This window comes from Melospiza georgiana, chromosome 23, assembly GCF_028018845.1.
Source record: "Melospiza georgiana isolate bMelGeo1 chromosome 23, bMelGeo1.pri, whole genome shotgun sequence".
NCBI lineage: Eukaryota > Metazoa > Chordata > Aves > Passeriformes > Passerellidae > Melospiza > Melospiza georgiana.
In genome coordinates this window covers 9,965,286-9,985,852 of record NC_080452.1, presented here as the reverse complement: position 1 = coordinate 9,985,852, position 20,567 = coordinate 9,965,286, and the positions used below count along the sequence as shown (strand labels likewise).

At 59.4% G+C, this 20,567-nt stretch overlaps 1 protein-coding gene across 1 annotated transcript; it reads right to left on the bottom strand.

The window, feature by feature from the left end:
* Positions 1-2,749: 2,749 nt before the first annotated feature.
* Positions 2,750-14,317, bottom strand: C23H6orf132 (chromosome 23 C6orf132 homolog). The gene is made up of 6 exons (XM_058039986.1): positions 14,167-14,317; positions 9,840-9,955; positions 6,423-6,498; positions 4,400-6,100; positions 3,148-4,279; positions 2,750-2,852 (listed from the first exon to the last, which is right to left on the bottom strand). Exons 1-6 carry the CDS (start codon positions 14,315-14,317, stop codon positions 2,750-2,752), a joined length of 3,279 nt encoding a protein of 1,092 aa, XP_057895969.1.
* Positions 14,318-20,567: the final 6,250 nt, after the last annotated feature.

The following is a 20,567-nucleotide window of genomic DNA, read 5'->3' as shown; positions in this document are numbered from 1 at the left end:
AAGGACAGTTTGTTTATCCAGTTACCTGCCCCAGGAAGGGGGGCTCGTCCCCGCCCTGCAGTCCTCACTCCTCAGAGATCCAACTCTGTCCCCTTTGGCTGCCAACAGCTCTGACAGTGCTCCCTTTGTCACAGCGGCCCCGGAATCAATGCTGAGCTGTTCCTGAAATACCAGAATCTGCTGAATACATTCAAAAGAAGCAGGGATAGTGCAAAGTGAAGAATAGAAGAGTCCCACTGCTGAGAACCTGCCTGCTAACCAGTCCTACAACTGGGAGCAGAGTCCAACCTGGTCCAGTGACAGCTCGGGCCCCTGGGCAGCCCCTGAGTGCTGTTCTTGAATGAAGAGTGGCTACTTTATAAAGCTGATTCTATTATCACACTTCTAATGCTAAATTAAAGCAATTATGTCTGCTAGAAATGAGACACTCCGTGGGGTCTAAGACCATATTTCACCTACACGTGAATTGTGTGTCTGGGTGAAGTAAATGTGACATTTAAAGCAGGTACCAACATTGGAGTGTCACATTTTTCTCTAAAAAGAGAAAAAACAACTTCAGGAGATTGCAATTTGGAAGAATTCTTGAGGTGGAACACTGCACACATACCCCCCTGCCCTCCCCTTCTGGGCAAAGTCAGTATCAAAAGCTGAAATTGCCCACCCAGCCTTAAAATTGTTTCTGAGAGCTCGTTTGCAAATATAGCTTATTATTTTGAAAAAAGAAGTATCAGGAAGAAAAAAACATTAAGTTGCAACATTACCAAAGAGACTTCTTTGTTTGCTTTCAAGTTAAACTTGTGAAACTTCACCCAGTACCAAAACATGACCCTGAAGCCCCTCAAGGGGGAGCACGGATTTACTTCTACAGATGAATAAGAACGCTCAAGATGCTCCTTGCGTGGAGAAAATTCCATGTTTTGGGGCAGGTGGTATTCCACATGACACTTGGCACACTTAAATGTCCTTATAGTTACTTCATAGTCACTTTTCCCCATAAATATTTTTTTAAAACCAACACCCATATATTAAAGGCCTATTATTTCAATATTGGCTGGGGTGAGCAGTGGAAATCTTCTAAGCCACTGTGACTTGCTGGCATAAAAATGCCCTTTGAATTAGCTATTAGACTGATTATTGTATTTGCGTTTTCATTTTATTCACAGCAAAGTGAAGTTCAGAATACCTTAAAGCTGCTGCAATATCTCAAAGGGCTGTTAAATTATTAGGTAAAGCTGGAAATAACACAAAACACAGAACGTCAATGACATGACTCGAATATCAAGATAACTTTTGAGAACTCCACAGTGAAGGAAAATTAATCCCTGATTTTGAGCTGCATTGTAAAGCAGGATCTGCTTGCAGGCCACATCCAGGTGTGTGCCAGGCAGGGTCAGCTGGAGTGGAATCAGTGGCATTTATAGCATTGAAAATAGAAAGTGCTTTCCATAAAAACAGACTCATGTCTCAAAGTGCTTTCAGTTTATCAGTGACAAGAAAAAATTCTCTACAAGTTTTTACAGTTATCTTACAGTGATTTTCAGCAGGTTTGCCTCCAAGGAAGAGTCTCTGTTTCTAGTTTCAGGACGTTGGCTATTCACAACTCAGGTCAGCTGTGAGACCCTGCGGCTCACTCTGGAAGCTGGAACCCTCTTTAAGGCTTCTCAGAGCTCCCACCCCACCCAGGCAGCAGAGGGGAGCAGGGCAGGGCTGCACCTGCAGCACCTGGAACAGCGCTGAGGGAAACAGAGAGAGCCAGCTCCATTTGGGTGTCCCTGCAGACACCCACCTGCACCAACAGCCACACTGAAATGGAGCTCCTCAGCCCCAGATCAGTGCAACAGTTCATAAGGACACTTATTAATAACGGAAATAAGGACACTTTGTGGGGCACAGGGCTGTGAGTGGCACAGGAACCCTCAGAGAGAGCAGCACAGCACTGGGTGAGTCACTGGCACCCACCAGCCCAAGGAAAAGGATTGCTCCATGTCCTACACCTCCAAAGTGCTTCACAGCCTTCCAGCCAGGCCTCACAGCCTCCTTCCACGAGGAATAATTGCCAACAGAAACATTTACAGTGACCAAAAGGCACAGCAAAGCAGGGCCCCTGCTCCCAAAGCTGCTCCTGGAGAAGGGTCAGAGCCTGGCATGGCAGGACAGGCACTGACTGCTCAGAGCTGGGCTTAAGGCAGAACTGATTTGCTCCAAACTCTTAAGGACAGCAAGGGTCAGGATCAAGGCATCCTAAACTCTCCTCCTACCCCACTGGGCTCACATTCTTATTTCAATCCCTGACATTTAGCTATACACTGCTTTATTCCCATTGTGCACATCTCTCAGTTGGTTTCTCCCTGCTCCCAAACATGCTGGAGTCAAACCAATTAAAAACCAAACCAAAACCAACCTTTCCAGTGGTGATGCTCTCTGAAGAGAGCTGAGGATGCTCTTTGGCTTTCCTAGACAGCCCATCAGGCTGCAATTCTGAAAATAATCCAGGAGGGAGAATGGGAAAGAGGGAAACCACGATTGCTCACGTAACACGGCAGCGGCCTGCCCTCCGCAGTAACAACTCTCCATGGCAGTCTTTGAGAAAAGTCCGGTCTCGGGCTCATTCCCCACCAGCAGTTCCAAGCAAGTGCATTTCCAGGCTGGGTTGGGACCGTCCCTGGTGCCCGTAGAGAAGGAGATGTCCAACCCAGGCACCTTCTCATCCCTTTCCAGCGGCTGCCAGCGGGGCGGCCCCGAGCTCAGCCTACCGGTGGCTCGGGTAGGCGTAGGAGATGGGCTGGCGGGTGCCAGGCCGCACCGTGAAGGTGTTGGAGGGTGCCCCGTAGTGTGGGGTGCCGTGGGCAGGCCTGCAGGGAGAACAGAGGGACAGTCACCCAAAGGGAGCCCAGGCAAACCTCGGTGTTGGGTCAGCACCATGGGGATGCATTTCAGTGCTTCGTGTCTCCCCTCAGTGAGGTGGGATAGGGAGGGACGTGCACAGGGTCACAGCTGGCACCAGGGAGGAGCCAGGAATGGTCACTGCCCTCAGAGCAGGAGCCAAGGGGCTCCCGGAGCCCCAGTGCTGCTCTGGGGCCATTCCAAGAGACACCGAGGGCAGGGAGGGTGGGCTCAGGGTGGCACATGGGCTCAGGGGACACGTACCTGCTGGCTGTCAGCACGCTGGCGGGCGAGAAGTCCCCGTTCTGCCCCTTGTACTTGGCCTCAGCCCCGGTGCCGCCGTAGGCCGCGGCTTTCCCCGCAGCATCCATGGACGCCCGCCTGCCCTGGGCGCTCGAGGGGCCGTTCCTGAGGCCAGGGCCCGGGCGCCGAGCCCCCTCCCCGGGCGTGGAGCTGAATCCCCCGGGGCCGTAGGAGGAGAGGGTGGAGGACAGGGTGCCCGAGGCCCGGGGGGCTGCGGCAGCCCGGGGGTAGGAGCTGTCGGGCTCCGACATGTACAGGCGCTTCTTGATCAGCGGCCGCGGGTTGGGGCCGTGGCTGGGGAAGCTCGAGGAGCTGCTGTTATCCGGGTACTGCGGTGCGAGGTCTCCGTTCCTCCAGCTCTTCTCCAAGGGCGGCAGAGCCGCTGGTTCTGGGTTGTTGGCCCCATAGATGCGGCTGTAGCCAGCCCACCTGAAATAGCGCGGCTCTCCCGAGCCCCGGCCGCTGTCAGGGACGCTGGGGCACTTGCGGCTCTCCTCCCGGCTCGGGAGGGAAGCCTGGTCCGCCTCATTGCTGAATTCGGGGGGCGGGGGGATGATGCCAAAGTCCAGCGCCGTGTCCCCGCTCTCCTCCTCGCTGGGAGCTCCGTGCCGGGCCGGGCCGGGCTGTCCCGAGTCCAGCAGCCCCCGGAGCAGGCTGGAGGCAGCGGCTCGCTGGGGCCTGGGGAGCTGCGCCTCTCCCACCGCCCGCACGGCCCGGCCCTGCTCCGAGGAGCTGGAGAACGAGGGGGGTTTGCTCCAGCCAGACCCCGCCGGGCTGGCCGCAGACGGCCGAGGCACCACGGTGAAGGAGAAGGGCTTGGACTCGTTGCGGAAGAAGCTGGTGGAGGAGGTGGTGTCCGACGAGGCACTGCCGAGTCTCAGGGCTGGCCTCACCCTGAGTGCAGCTGCTCCATCCCCGGGCTGGCGGCTCCGCTGGGCACGCTGCCGGGCTGCCAGCAGCAGGGCCATGGGCGAGCCCCGCTCCACGCGCTCCCCCGTCACCGGGTGGATCAGCACCTCCTCCTGCCCCGCTCCCGAGGGGCCTGGGGGGCTGCTGCCTGAGCTCCTGGGGCAGGGTGGCTCAGCAGAGCCCGATGCACAGGGCGGCTGGGCTGAGCTCAGGGCACGGGGTGGCTCAGCAGAGCCCGATGCACAGGGCAGCTTGGCCGAGCTCAGGGCACGGGGTGGCTCAGCTGAGCCCGGGGCCGAGCTGGCCCCAGCCCGGTGCACTTTGTACTGGAAGACGGCCGAGCTGGGCTGTGGTGCCGGGCTCTGAGCAGGGGACACAGGGGCCGAGGGCGGGCTGGGAGCTGGGGGCTCCTCTGCCGGTGCCTGAGGTGGCTCTGGGGGACTCACGCTGCTGCTGCTGAGGGACCCAGGAGCAGGGCTCACGTCCTCTGTGACCGTGCCAGCAGCAGGAGCAGGATGGTCCTCGTGGTCTGTCTCATCCTTCTCCACAGCAGCCACCGGGGCTGGGAGCGGGCTGGGGACCGGCTTTGGCACCACTGAGTCTCTTGTGTCAGGGGGGCCCTTCCTCACATCAGGGGGGCTCTTCCTCACTTGTGGGGTGCTGATGCCATTCTCCACAGCCTGCTTCTGGCTGCTGGGCCCTGGAGCAGGTTTCCCCTCTTTCTTCAGGGACAGCACAGCCTCCAGCTCGTTTCTGATCATCATCACACTGCGGGGCTGTGTGTTAGAGTTGCTGTCTGGGGCAGTGACTGCCGTGATGGGAGAGCCCACACTGGTGCTGGGGGTGCTGCTGGGCACCTCTTTCTTCTCAGTCTCCCCTCCCTTGGGTAACCCCATGTCCTTCCTGGTGATCTGGGGCTCGCTGGGCCCCGGCTCACGGCTGCCAGCATGGCTGGGACCGCTGTCCATGGGCTGGGGAGCTCCTGGCTTCTCCAGCGGCCTCTCCTCACGGCGCGGGGAGCGCAGCAGCGCCGAGAGCTCGTCCCGCAGCTTGTTCAGGTTGCTGGCATCCTTCCAGTCATCCTCGCAGCTCGGGTAGTCCGGAGGAGGCAGATCCAGGTCGTTGGCAGTGAGAGGTTCAGATTTTGGAGGGGAGTCTCTCCCGGCTGTTTTCAGCTGGGGAATCCTCTCCCCCTCGGAGCCTGGCAGAGGGGACCGGCGGCCGGGGGGATTCACGCCTTGGCCGAGGCCTGTGCCCGGCTTGGGGCTCAGCGGAGGGGGCACAGCCGCCTTCCCCAGGCCCTGTCTGAGCCCGGAGCTCCTCTGCTCGGCCTCTCCCGGCCGCGCCTTGCTGGCGGCTCTGATGGTGAAGCAGGGCGGCAGGGGCGGCCGGGTGTGAGGCTGCCTGGGCACGGGGGGCTCCTGCCGGCCCTCCTGCACCGGGATGGACGAGGAGCGCGCCGGGGCCGGCGGCGGCACCTTGAACGACCTGGGGAAGGTCAGGTGGGGCTCGGCCTTGGGCTGCAGGCTCTCCTTGGGGCTGGGGGCCGCGGGCACCCCGGGCTCGGCAGCGCAGAGCGGCCCCTCGGCGTCCCCCTGCCTCGAGTTCAGCACGGTCTCCGATTTCCACTTGGACATGCCGGGGCCGGAGGGGTCGCGGGCGCCTGGCGGGGCAGGAGGGATGAAGTCTGGAGGAGCAGGAGTGCTGGGCGAGGGCAGGGCTGAGGCAGGCGGCGGCGGTGCTGCCATGGCGGGGGGCGGTGGCACCGCCTCGGGTGGCACTGGCACCGCCTCGGGTGGCACCGGCGGCGGCGGCGGCAGCATCTCGGGGGGTGGAGGCACCGGCGAGGCCACGGGCGGTGACACGGGCGCTGGAGGGGGCGGTGGGGGCACCGATGGTGGCGGGGGGATGTCTTCATCCAGGTCGTGCCCATCGAGGGCCTGCGGGCGCAGGTCCCCCACCGAGCTGTACATGCGAATATTGCCATTGAGCTGGGAGCCAGAGCCTGCAGGAGAGAGAGCACAGCTGTGAGCACCTCCCCAGCACTGCTGAGTCTGGCCTGTGCCAGGGGCCTGCCCAGCCAGCCAGCCCCTTGCCAGGCTTGTCTAAAACTCCCTGAACTTAACAGCCACTCTGCCTCATCTCTGAGGAAATAATTAATTCTCAATGACTTCAAAAAATAATTAATAGCAGACTCTACTTGAGCATGAAAATCTATGAGCTGACTGACTGTCTGCTCCTGAGCTGGGTACACACACACATTTCCTGCCCCGAGGGCTCCATGAGCGCTCTGTGCTGGCCAGGGCTGCACAGAGAACATCCCTTACCAAGAGCTGCCTTCTCCACAAAGTCTTCTGGCACCGACGGCGTTGGCACAGCCACCCCGTGGGATTCCTGGGCGTTCTGCAGGAGTTGAGAAAACAGAGCTGTCAGTCTTACAGCCAGGGATCAGTGCTAAGGGCCGACAAGCAGCCGGTAATTTGCCCACAGAGCCCTGACGGGATCGGGGCAGTGTCTGTGGTATGGAGGTCCCTGTGGAGGCTGCTGTTGACAGGCTTTGAGGGGACAAGTGAAGTCATCAAGGCTGCACAGGCCATGGCCAGGATTCCCCTGTGGTCAGGCACCAGGGCTGGAGAGGAATTCTGCTATTTCCCATCTCCCTCCAGGAATTCAGCTATTTCCCATCTCCCTGGAGGAATTCAGCTATTTCACATCCCCCTCGGGGCTGCCCAGCTGCCAGCAGCAGCACCAGCCCTCACCATTGATGTACCAGTGCACTGGGCACTTTGGTGGGCATTTCTCTGCAGCAAGCACTGCCACAGTCACCTACACACTGACAGACCTCCAGCTTTTGTGAAACTGGCACAGCACACCTGAGCACTGTGGGGAAAGCTGCTCCTTGTGTGGTTTGTGTTTTGCTCAGTTACTCCCTGCATGCCGAGAGCTCGGCAGTGCCTGTAGCTGGTACAGGACCGGCAATTTGGCAGCCTACACACCCGGGAGGGCGCCTGCAGCCAGGGCACTGCTGTAATCGGTAATTGCAGCCACCCAGGTGAGCCATCGGGGCAGGTGACTCACCTGGAGCCAGCGGCAAAAGCCTCTCCTGTCCCTGACTCACGGCTGGGGTGGCTCCGAGGGGCTGGGGTGGCTCCGGGACGGGACACACCTGGGCACCCGTGTGCAGGGCACACCTGGGGTGAGCTGGGCACACCTGGGGTGAGCTGGGCACACCTGGGGTGAGCAGCACAGCCGGGGGGTCTCACACCGGGCCTGGGGGCAGCTGGGGCACAGCAATGTCAGAGACACAAAGCTCGATGGAGCATCCCAAGAGGGACACACTGTCCCATTGGCAGGCCCCACATCCATCCCCGCTCACCGCAGGCAGCTGTTCGAGCTGCTAACAGCCCTTGACAAAGGAATTGTTATCCTGCCATCAGCCTGCGCCTCTCCCCAGCCATTTCCTGCACACAAAAGCCGGGATAATGATTGAGCCCCTGCCCTTTGCCTTTCTCTGCCGTTATCACCGTTTTTACAGGAGAGTGCAGTGGGATTCCAAAGTCTCCTGGATCAAAGGTCACTTGGATTTGTCCATCCAGGCTCATCACAGCCACATTGCCCTGCCCGGGGAGCTCATTCAACAGCAGCGCCTGGGCTCCTGTGGAAGAGCCCTGCAAAGCCCCAGATCTGGCCAAAATAATGGGAAATGCACATATTTCACTTGCTGCATCCATCACCCCGCAGTGACCAAAGATCCCCGATAACCACAAGGGACTGAGCAGCCACAGGTGAGCCAGGAGTGAGGGAATTCCTACCCTGGGATTGCACAAAGGACCAGAAAACTCCGAGCTGATGGAGAAGCCAAGGGCTGCAAAGGCACAAGGGCAGACCCTGAACTTCATCTGGGAGCCAGAGGGAAGACAAAGGCCAAGAGAGGCACTTCAAGAGCTGATAGTTAAACTGTCCAGAGCAATGAGACACCAAAATCACAAAGAACAAAGCAGCGGTCCCCATTTGCAATGGAAATGCATTGCTGCAGGTTTGCAGAGCACCCCGAGGGAGCTGCTCCTTTGCAGGGAAACAGAAATGTCTGAGCCCTGCATCACCTGCTGGAGGAGTGCAGAGGGACTGGCAGTCAGAACAGAGCCCTGCAAGGCTGGAGGACACAGCCTGCACTCCATAAAGGAGCAGAAATCGTGGACGTGTCATTTCAAACTGGGCGAGCCTGTTCCTCACCAAAACCTTCTGTGGCAGCTGCTAATGCTCAGCATCTCTCCAAAACCACCCATCCCCACGTCATGAGGTGGAAAGCATCCCCAGCACGCTGCCAGCCTGCAGAGATGGTCGGGAAGATTGTTCCCGGTGCTTGCTGGGGTGCGGCCAGCCCAGAAAAGCTCCAGCTGATTCAGGGCAGGCTCTGGGTGCTGTGCCAGGAACCTGCATTTCCAGTTTGTGGTGCATGAATCAGATCGGGGCCTGCTGAGGATCCCGTGGGGGGAAGCTTTCACTGCAAGCACCAGGAATCACTTCTCATCCCTGGAACAGAATCAGCCATCCCCAGTGAAGGGAGCCTGCCTGTCCCTGTGGTCCCCAGCTCTCAGGAGCCCTCCCATTCAATCACCAGGGCTAGAGCTGCCCCTTACAAACCCCACCCAAAATACAACTGCTGAGCACCCGGGCTCTCAGAGACACCAAGAATTTCTCTGAGTATGAGCAGCTGCCCCCAAACTCCCTGGTTTTGAGCAGGGCAGTGTGGAGTTTGCTGCAGGAGTTCATTCCCTGGGATACCTGCAGTGCTGGGGGAGCAGGGGGACCCCTCTGAGCAGTCCCTGCTGCATTCCTGTGGGACAGCAGGGCTGGGGCAGGGAGCTGCTGCTCCTTGGGAAGAGCTGCCAGGTGCAGAGGCTCAGGAGCTGCAGGGCAGGGCGGGAGCATCCTCCTGACTCACCCAGAGCTGCTCCTGGGTGGGTGGAAAGGGTTAAGGCAGGAGCTGCAGAACAGCCCCGTGCAGGTGTGTACCTGGGGCAGGTATGTGCGAGGCAGCAGCAGAGCCAGCACCAGATCAAATCATCATCAAACCTCACCAAAAGCGTGCAAACACCCAGCACACCCCGGGCCTCCAAAATGCTGCCTTTGCCTGCTGATTGCTTCAGTCACAGCTGGGACTGGGAGGGGAAACCCCGGTTTGTGAGGGACCCTCAGAAGGGACAGAGAGCCCCAGGGCCAGCTGTGCCTGTGTGGGCAGCAGCAGCAGGGCTGGGGTGACAGCTCTGAGGATTGGGAATGGGTTTTCATACAGAGATTGGAGAGAATCACCCCCGCACAGCCACAGCATCACCAGCAACAGCATCACGTCACCCTGTGCTCAGCAGGACCGGGTGCAGCACTGCAGGCTCCAGCCACACTCCTGATGTGGGACAGCACCAGGGAGATGAACTGCAGTGCAAGCCTGATCTACCATCCCCGTGCTCAGCAATCAGCTTTTAATGGAAAATGCAGTCTGACAGTGCTCACACCTCTCCCTCAGTGCCTCCTCTGTGCCCCAGAGCAGCCTGAGCTCAGACCACCCCCAATCCCTCATAGCCAGCCTCATTACAGAGGGGTTCTGCTTTCATTGCTGCTCCCCTTGGCTGAGAGCAGCAGCTCTGGGTCTGAGCACCAGAGCAGCCCTGTTCCTTCTGGGCACCAGCTCCAGCCCTGTTCATTCTGGGCACCAGCTCCAGCCCCGCTGGGTCTGGGGCACTCACCAGGGGCAGGAAGGTCAGCAGGGGCCGGACCCTCGGGCGGGGTTTCAGCGTGGCCGTGCCCGAGTCTGTCACCGTCCCGAAGCGATTGTCCCCGTAATAGACCTCGATCACATCACCTGGGGGGAGAGCAGAGAGTGAGCTGGGCGCTGCTGACAACAGCACAGACACCCTGAGCTCACACAGAGCTGGGCAGAATTCGCTGCAGCAGCCCCAGGAGTGGGCAGAGCCCATCAGACCCTGAGGAAAAGCTGGGTGTCCTGGAGGTGAGGGGAACACAGGACAGGAAGGGCCCTGTGTGCAGGACAGGCACTCGCAGCCCTGTCACACACCTGTACAGCACTGAGAGCCTGGGGAAAAGCTGGGTGTCCTGGAGGTGAGAGGGATAAAGGAGAGGAAGGGCCCTGGGTGCAGGACAGGCACTCGCAGCCCTGTCACACACCTGCACAGCACAGAGAGCCTGGGGAAAAGCTGGGTATCCTGGAGGTGAGGGGAGCACAGCACAGGAAGGGACAGGACAGGCAGGACAGGCACTCGCAGCCCCGTCACACACCTGCACAGCACTGAGAGCCTCCCCTGAGCTCTGCAGGATGAGCTGGAGCAGCTCAGAAGGAACAGGAGGCAATCCTGGCTGGGCTGAGCAGCAGGAATTGATGGCAGGAGCAGGGACAGCACTCTGGGCACAGCTCTGCCATCCCAGCCAGAGGGATGCCAGGTGCTCCACCACCCTCCAGCCTGCCCACAGAACAGTGCCCTGCGTGGGGAGACAGCAGGGCAGGAAGTCCCAGGGCCCTGCTGTGACAAGCAGGAGCAGCCGTCAGGAATTCCTGGTTCCCAGCCTTGTGCTTTCACCTGGAGCCACACCTCTTGGGCTGGTTTATTTCTGACAGCGAATAAAGCTCATAAAATTAATTTAATTACGTTCTTTGTGTCTGATTAGCAGCATGAATTAACAAGCAGAAAATAGTGAAGCATGTAAACCCCACCTTGGCTGGAAGGAGATACACAAATAACTCGTAGCCAAGGAGACAGACATTAAAGAAATTCTGAGAGTTTGAGGAAGGAGGGGAAGCAACAAAATGGCTCTGATTGAAGGGAAAGCTGCAGGAGTGCTCCCAACAACAGACTTTGATAGTAAAGGGAGGGAGGAGAAGAAGAAGGATGGGAAGAAATGAGGAGGAACCTCCCAAGGAAACAGCTTTACCCCAAGTCCAGGAAAAAGAGGAGGGCAAATGCTCTGTGTGCGTCCCACAGGAGGAAAACACTTGCAGGAACACCTGGAATGGGGAACCTGACCACGCCAGGGGCTGGGCATGAGGCAGCACAGCCTCTGCTGAGGGATGGAGGCAGGAGGATTCCACACAGCCTTCAAACACACCACAGAGCCCAGGAGCACGCCAGCTTCTCCCTTCTCCCACTCAGCACCCCAGGTTACCCTGGGACACCCCCAGGAGCATCTGCCCTGCTGCCCCTGCCGGCAATCACAGCCTCCCCTCCCTCACACCACGAGTGATTCTTTACACACAGGACATTTTCTCCAGCTTTCAAATCACCTCCCAGCTGTGCTTCAGCCAGCCTGGTCCTACCAAGCCTGGGAGGGGCCCAGAGGCACCCAGGAGGAGCTGCTGCAGTCCCAGGGAGGACAGCAGGTGCCAGCAAACTGCCTGCAAGTGTTCGAGGCCAGGCTGGATGGGGCTTGGAGCAGCCTGACCTGGTGGAAGGCGTCCCTGCCCATGACAGGGAGTGGAATAAGATGAGTTTCAAGGTCCCTTTCCACCCAATCACTCTGTGATTCTGTGATGATTAATTCTGTGGGTGACCCCGCATGCAGTGAGTAAGGAGCAGGAATTAAGGCCAAGGCAACAGGAGAGTTTGGACTCAGACAGCCCAAGCAGCAACAGAGCAGTTCTGAGACTTGATGAGTTTTATATTTAACAGTCACTAGGTAAACCCAGTGAGAAACTGGATTAAAGATCACAGGGACTTTGATCCTAGATTACTAAGCATCGCTACCCTGAATGCTTTAATTAAAGGAAAATGAAGTGCTTGTAGTTGTGTTTTCTCTGCTAGATAAACAGGACTTGCCTGCTGGGAGCCCATCATCAGCAGGCCCTGAGCCCTGCCAGCTCCTTTCCTGGAAGGAGGATCAGGAAAGGCACCCTTGGAGGCTGTGGGGAGCAGCTGGCTCAAAGCACCGGCCTTGCTTGGGCCACTCGCTGACATCCAGCCCGTCCCGGAGACATTCGTGTTTGCTCGGCCACGGGAAATCAAATAAACAATTTGCCACTCGTGTAATGGAACTTCTTCCTCCCCAGGGGTTGCATCACCTGGAGGAGGCGCAGCAGGTTTGAGCCGGGGTGCCCACAGCAGGAGGAGGAGGAGGAGGAGGAGGCTGCAGTCACTACATTCAGGAATCTCTGAGTCAGGGACATGCAAACCTACACCCATCGCACGTTGCCTAACTTGTGTTTACTTTGTATGAGAAACCAAGGTGGGGATCTGCAGGAGCAGGGGACTCCTGCAGGCACGGAGCCCTGCAGGAAACGGGCCAGAAACGGGGCCAGGGCTGGGGCAGGGCGGGCTGTGTGTGGGTCTGGGGACAGCGCATTGCTCCCTGGGCTGCTGGCCCCCTTTGGGCTAGTGTCCCACCGAGCTGTGTCACCCTTTGGGCTGCTGTCCCCCTCAGCTGTGTCACCCTTTGGGCTGCTGTCCCCCTCAGCTCTGTCACCCTTTGGGCTGCTGTCCCCCTCAGCTGTGTCACCCTTTGGGCTGCTGTCCCCCTCAGCTCTGTCACCCTTTGGGCTGCTGTCCCCCTCAGCTGTGTCACCCTTTGGGCTGCTGTCCCACCGAGCTGTGTCACCCTTTGGGCTGCTGTCCCCCTCAGCTGTGTCACCCTTTGGGCTGCTGTCCCACTCCCTGGGCTCCTGTCCCTTTGCTGTCCCCCTTTGGGCTGTCCCTTTGAGCTGCTGTGTCCCACTGCCACCGCGCCCTCACGGAGCCCCATCCCCGGCACAAACTCCACCAGGAGGATGCTAAGGAAGGAGCGATCCACCAGCTGCTGCTCCCCAGGCTCAGGTTTCAGGATTCCCAACCCTTCCCCTGCGCTCCGACCCACACCTGAGCAGAAAGCCTCCCTACTGCCCCTGCAGAACCGCAGCCACGGAAATCAGGCTCCTAATAAGCAGACACAGCAACTTCTTTTCTTTTTTCTAATCCAAACCACATCAGAGAGAAGCTTGAATCCTCCTCAGATTTACGACAGTTAGAAATCAGCAATTTTCCTCCCAGGTTGCAGAGCTGCACGAAACTCCCTGTCGCATTTTCATTTTATCTTGGTTTCAGCAGCTTGGCCTTTGGGGTGTAACCACCTCGCAGTTGCTTTCACAGACAATACTTCACCCTGCACAGCTCAGCAGGCAGCGCTTCCATTTTTTTAATCTTGGAAGAGTTTGTTGGGCTCTTGGAGCCACCAAACTTCATCCACAGACTGCTATCTTCTATCTACCTGGCTCCATTACTATTAATTTGGCTCCCTCCTACATGAGCCTCCAGGGCACCGTATTGCAATTAAAACCACAAAGAAACACAAATAAATCCCGAGGAATATGCAACCCTCAGCTCCGTCCTCGCTCGCAGCCCTGCGAGAAACAGGTTTATGAGTAAATAACTCCGAGCGGGCAAGGCGCGGATCAAACATGGCGTGGGAAAGCGCGACGGGAAGCAATAAAGTGAATTTTCAGTCACGCATCGGCCTCTTTGAGCCGAGTTTAACCCGCCGGGAGCGGCAGCGACCCAGCCGGGGTTCGGACACCCCGCTCCAGCTCGGGCACGGCTGCGGGACCGGCGCTGCCGCATCCCGGGGCCACCGAGCGCTCCCGGTGCTACCGAGCGTTCCCGGAGCCCCCCATTGTCACCGAGCGCTCCCGGAGACCCCCGAGCGCTCCCGGAGCCCCCCGAGCGCTCCCGGAGCCCCCCCATTGCCACCGAGCGCTCCCGGGGTCCCCCATTGCCACCGAGCGCTCCCGGAGACCTCCCATTGCCACCGAGCTCTCCCAGTGCCACCGAGCGCTCCCGGGGCCCCCCGAGCGCTCCCGGGGCCCCCCCATTGCCACCGAGCGCTCCCGGGGCCCCCCCATTGCCACCGAGCGCTCCCGGAGACCTCCCATTGCCACCGAGCTCTCCCAGTGCCACCGAGCGCTCCCGGGGCCCCCCGAGCCCTCCCGGAGCCCCCCGGCCGGGCAGCAGCGCAGCCCCCGAGCCCACCGCACCCTCGTGCCCCGGGACCGCCCGCCCGAGCCCCGCGGCCGCCGGGGGACCCTGGGCCACTGACCGGTGCCACCCGCGCTGTCCGAGGTCACCTCCTGCGTGAAGATCCAGGGCGGGTTGGTGGCGAACAGGGACGCGGCGCTGGGGCTGGAGTGGCGCTTGCCGAACAGGCGGCTGAAGGTGCCCTGCACCGAGTGCGGCTGGTGCTTCTTCATGCTGGCCGAGCCGAGCCGCGCCGAGCCGTGCCGGGCATCCCGCGGCACCGGGGGGACGGCGCCGAGAGCTCCGGAGGGGCGGGGACGGCCCCACCCACCCCGGGCCCGCCCTCCGCCAGGTGTCCCTGCTCGTCCAGGTGCCCCTGCTGTGCCAGGTGTCCCCACTCCTCCAGGTGTCCCTGCTCGTCCAGGTGCCCCTGCTCTGCCAGGTGTCCCTCTCATCCGGGTGTCCCTGCTCATCCAGGTGCCCCTGCTGTGCCAGGCGTCCCCGCTCCTCCAGGTGTCCCTGCTCATCCAGGTGTCCCTGCTCTGCCAGGTGTGCCTGCTGTGCCAGGTGCCCCCTCTCCTCCAGGCGTCCCCGCTCCTCCAGGTGTCCCTGCTCTGCCAGGTGCCCCTGCTGTGCCAGGCGTCCCCGCTCCTCCAAGTGTCCCTGCTCATCCAGGTGTCCCTGCTGTGCCAGGTGCCCCTGCTGTGCCAGGCGTCCCCGCTCCTCCAAGTGTCCCTGCTCATCCAGGTGTCCCTGCTGTGCCAGGTGTCCCTGCTCATCCAGGTGTCCCTGCTCATCCAGGTGTCCCTGCTCTGCCAGGTGCCCCTGCTCTGCCAGGCGTCCCTCTCATCCAGGTGTCCCTGCTGTGCCAGGCGTCCCTCTCATCCAGGCGTCCCCGCTCCTCCAGGTGTCCCTGCTCATCCAGGTGCCACTGCTGTGCCAGGCGTCCCCGCTCCTCCAGGTGTCCCTGCTCATCCAGGTGCCCCTGCTCTGCCAGGTGTCCCTGCTCATCCAAGTGCCCCGCTCCTCCAGGTGTTAACATCTTACACCTCTTTCTATCTCTATCAAGTTTTGAGAGTCAAAACAGTAGAGATTGATTTTTTTTTAAAGTGATAAATATCACTTTCTTAATCGCTTTAAAATGATGTTTTTCTTGTGAAAAGCATCTTCTTTTTTGCTTTAAAGAACTAAGTAAAGCAACACATTAAATACCTTGTGATCAATGAAAAATGAGCACTGTTAGGATATTCCAAAAGTCTAATCGTGGCACAGATACGAGGCAGCACTTAAATAAAGTGAATTATGAATGGGAAGCGGGGCAGGAAAAGGAGAATTAAAATGTCAAATTCAATTCCGTGGCCGTGGCAGAGGAGCTGGGACACTTTAAGGGATTTTCGGGGATTTCAGCGGGGCTGCGGCTCCGGGCGCTGCTCGGGTGCCTCTCCCTGGCTGGGGCCGCTCCCTGCGCCAGCCCTGCAATTACTGCCGTGTCCTGACAGTTATCTTAAATGGTGTTTGTGAGAGGAAACGCCGCTGCAGACACACAGACACACAGACAGACAGAGGGGGAGCTGCCCTGGCACTGCAGTGGGCTGGGGGAGAGGGGATTGTCCTGCATGTGGGGAAAGAGAGGGCTGGGATGGGATAATGGGATGGGATGGGATGGAAACTGGGAAACAGCAGCCACTGCATTGCCAGAGGAGCAGCTTCCTGCTGCCCTGCATGGCCAGAGGGAGCCCAGGCCCATCTCAGCACCCCTGGAGCTGCAGAGGAAAACTCCCCCCTTGTGCAGGATCCCTGCTGCAGCAGAGCCACAGCTGGCACCGTGTGGAAATTCCCGGCTGGAATCCTCATTCAGAACCTCTCTGGTGACAACGCTGTTGGAAACACGCTGGCGGCACATTCTGGTGGTGCTCTGGTGTCAGGAGCTGGTAATGGCACCGTGCACCTCTGGGGCTGCAGAACTGGGTACAATTTCTGCAGCTGTGCAGCCAGCTTCCTTGGGCAGTGAATCAGGAATGTTTGCTTGTGGTTTTGACCAGCCAGAGAGCAGATTGCTAACAGCTGAAGCTGATAAAAGTACACAAAGAAGATGATGCTGCTACTGAAGAAACCCATCCTGTCAGCTGGAAACCAGAAATTATCAAGCGAAAGTGATTTTAGTGCAGCAACATATTACTTCTGTAATCTTGTTTTGGCTTTCCTGAGAGCATTCAGTCACATTTTGTTCTGCCTAGAACACCAGAGCAAGAAGCCAGCTATTTCAACATATAATAAATTTTATTTCTCTTTAGGAGGAAAAAAAAAAAAAAAAAAAAAGGAACAGAGCTGCAGCGGCCAAGCCAATAAAATCCTGTGGAATGAGAGAGCCTGGGCTTGTGCATGAAGGTGCCCCACAAAATCTCATTATTACAGCAAGGAGACTTCAAAGGGGTGGGAGCAGCAGGGGTGACTCAGCCGCTCCTGTCACTGCTGGGGTGCTCCAGGGCCTGGGGTGCCACATGCCCACATGCCCACATGCCCACAGCCCAGCCCTGCTCCTGCCCCACAGCCCAGCCCTGCCTCGCCCTGGGTGGTGAGCACAGCACACATCGCCCTCAGCGCACGCAGGGATCCCCAGGTGGATTTATCACCCACAGAGCACAAGCTGCCGCACAGCCCTGCCAGGGCTCCGGTGCGCGTTCCCATCTGTGCCTTCAGATCAAAGATGTTGGGTTTCACCTTCCAGCACCCAGACCTCCCCTCAGAGGGGCAGCAGCAGCTCAGGAGCAGCACGGGCAGCAGGCTGGGCACGGTGGCTTCTGTGAAATGCAGCTCCAGAGCCGCAGGAGGTGCCAGGCTGGGCGCTGGGGCTGCGTTTCTGAGCAAGCACAGCCGTCACTGCTGTGTGTGATCGGGGCCACGCAGCAAAGGGACTGCTGGGCTGGGCACGGAGCTCAGGAAAGCACTTGGAAGATCTCCAGCAGATTTTATGGCAGAGAAAGCGCCGTGTGAGCAGTGGTGTGATGTAACACAGCACACTGTGAGGCTGCCTTTGATCCCAACACAGTAAACACCCAGAACTATCTGCTTTCCCATCAGGGGAGCAGCTGCACCTCACATGTGGAGGGTTCCTGCTGCACTCGTGGGTGTCAGAGGGGTTTGTGCAGCGAGGGCTGGACCCGCAGGAGGAAGGGCTGTGAGGAGAATCCCTCAGGTGAGCCTGCAGAACAGCAAACAGGGATAGAGGAGCAGGACAGGGGGCAGGGGCCCGTGCTGCAGCTGGGGTGGCAGTGCCAGCAGTGTCCTGCAGAGCCCCAGCTGCCCCAGGGCTGTAAATCCTTAAACCCTGTCCCCATGCGCTCCTGTGCAGCCCTGTGACACCCCGGGGTCACCGTGGCCCTGAGGTCACAATGCCCTGGGAGCCCTGAGAGCCGCCCTGCAGTGCTGGCCCTGCCCCAGGCAGTGCCACCCTGCCCTCCTGACAGCGCCGCCCAGGTGGGTGTCCCAGCTCACAGCTCACAGCAGGGCACTGTGCCACCCTGTCCCCCTCCTGCGGGCCGCAGCTCCTTGGCTGCAGGTGACCAGGTCACGGTGATGTCAGCGGGAGGCTCCATCCCATTTCTGCTCTGCAAATCCTGCTGCTGTCAGCTGGCTGTGCCCCCGTGGTGCTGAGAGCTCAGGGCAAACACACCTGCTGCTGGGATGGCTCTGGATGGCTGTGGAGGGCTCTGGGCTCTGGGATGGCTCTGGGATGGCTGTGGAGGGCTCCGGATGGCTCTGGATGGCTGTGGAGGGCTCTGGATGGCTGTGGGATGGCTCTGGATGGCTCTGGATGGCTCTGGGATGGCTGTGGAGGGCTCTGGGATGGCTCTGGATGGCTCTGGGCTCTGGGATGGCTCTGGGATGGCTCTGGATGGCTCTGGGATGGCTGTGGAGGGCTCTGGGCTCTGGGATGGCTGTGGATGGCTCCAGATGGCTGTGGAGGGCTCTGGGATGGCTCTGGGATGGCTCTGGCATGGGCAGCACTGCCAGCCAGGCTGTGGCAGCTGCCCAGGAGCTCCTCCCCAGGGAGGTTTCCCTCTGAACCCTTCCTGCTTCCGCAGCCTTTCCCTGGGACCCTCCGGGGGATTTGCTGTGACGGCCAGCAGCCCTTTGGGAGGGATTAGGGATGGCCAGCAGCCCTTTGGGAGGGATTAGGGATCTCTCTACGTAGGAACAACGGGTGCAATAGGATTAGTGGGACTCTCCGTTGAGGCATGGAGCCGTAAATAGCACCTGGACCTTAAGCTGGTGCTTCCCCTCCGAGGCAGGGATCACCCGGCAGGTGCCTCCACCCGGGCAGGAGGAGCCTCTGAGCTTCCCCCAGAGCTCCAGGGGCTGCAGAGGAGGAGCAGGAACCTGGGGCAGCCCCAGGCAGGGGCAGAGCCAGAGCCAGAGCTCAGCACTGGGTGACTGCAGAGCCCTGCTCATCCCCAGGCACCTGCATGACTTAGCAATGGGGCTGCCAGGGCAGCTGCAGCCTCCCCTGCACGCCCCAGCTGGTGACTGGGTGCTCCTGCTGGGTGGGTGCGCAGGCACAGCGCAGTCCTGTGTGTGCCTGGCTCCTCCAAAGGGCAAGGGGGCAGGAGCTGCCAGCACCCACCTCTGTGAAAACAGCAGATCTGAACAATCCAAGGCCAGAACAGGGGGGCACAAACCTCATTGGGATGGCTGTGGTGGTATAAAATCTGCTTTTCAGCAGTCAAAATCCCATTACTTTATACCCTGGGGGGAAATGGACTGAGGTTTCCTCATGGCAGCAGCTGTGGAATAACCTCTGTGAGCTGTGTCCAGCCTTCCAGGCACCTGCCCTGGAGAAATGAGAGACAGAAAGAGGTGGTGAACCTGCAGGGAGCTGGTGATTCCCCTCAGAGGCTCTAAGGAGATTTCCAAACAATTTGCAGGCATTCCCCTTCTTAATAGATTTAGGAGCCAGGGATCAGAAATAGCACCAAGCACGTCACGGAAAGTAGGAAACCTCTTTACAGGGTTAAAAATAAGCAAAGGGCAGAGCATTTATTTAGGACAGGGTGGCTAATTGCTGAGGGAAGAGGCAGTTTCCATTCGCACAGAGGTGTCGTCAATGAAAAGATAACTGAGTCATGCTTAGGTAACAGCAGCAGAAAGGTGTCTGCAGCCCAGCACGGCCCTGCAGCAGCCGTGGGTCACCCCTGGGTGTCCTGGGGCTCACACCCAGCCCTGTGGGTCACAGCTCACCCCTGTGTGTCCTGGGGCTCACACCAGCCCTGTAGGTCACAGCTCACCCCTGTGTGTCCTGGGGCTCACACCCCTCCTCTGCCAAGGGCTCTTGCAGATGCGCAGGGTGCTCCTTGTGCCCTGGGTGGGCAGGCATCCCTCACATTTTTGGGGTAAAACCCACGTGGAGATGGACTGAGAGCAATGCCCAGAGCAGGAGGGGGCTCAGGGAGCTGTGGGGTCCCTGCAGAGGCACCCAGAGCTGCTGCCCCAAAGGACAGTGCCAGTTCTGCCATCGCTGCTACGTCTCTTGGCTCAGATTGCACTGAACCCTTTCCGAGGCAGGTTTGCCATGGCTGTGGCTGCTGCCATCACCAGCACCGTGTGTTGCTGGATTTTTCAGTGTTCTAACTGAGAGCCAAGAGAGAATCAAGTCCTTTGTGTCTCACCGCTCCTATTCTCTCAGCATTTGTTTAAAGTCTCTTCCATATTCCCAGAGCATCACTTGGGTTTAAAGTCCCTTTCTCTTTAAGCAGCACCAGCTCAGATTTTACATGTGCAAACCCCTCAGCACGCACAGCGCCTGCCTGCCCTGCTGGGGATGCTGAGCCCGGGGACAATTCCCATTTCTCTGCATCCGTTCCTCCACAGGCGGCTGGAACAGCAGCAGCCCCTGGCAGAGCCCAGCAGGGAGAGCCGGGGCATGGAGGAGGCCGAGGCAGAGCCGGGGGTCCCCCGGGCGCCCCCCAGGCCCCGGCCCCGGCCGCCCCCGGGCTCGCACCTGGTGCCCGTGGTGGTGCACGCCGGGGGCCGCCCCCTCAGCTCCTTCCGCTTCGTGTTCTACCAGCGGGCCTGGCCCAACTCGCTGGCCCCGTTCTGCACGGCACAGAAACCCTTCTGCGGCTTCCGCTTCCAGGAGGGCACCGCGCACGGCCGGGCACGGCTCGGGGTGCCCAGCACCGACATCCGCAAGTGGCGAGCCTGCCACGGCCCCAAGCCATAGCTGGGGGGCAATAGAGGCTCCCTCGGGGCAATAAAGGCTGGGACAGCACGGGGGACAGTGTGCCATGGTGTGACAGTGTGACACGGTGTGACAGTGTGCCATGGTGTGACAGCACGCGGGGACAGTGTGCCATGGTGTGACAGTGTGACACGGTGTGACAGTGTGCCATGGTGTGACAGTGTGCCATGGTGTGACAGCACGGGGGGACAGTGTGCCATGGTGTGACAGCACGGGGGACAGTGTGCCATGGTGTGAGAGCCACA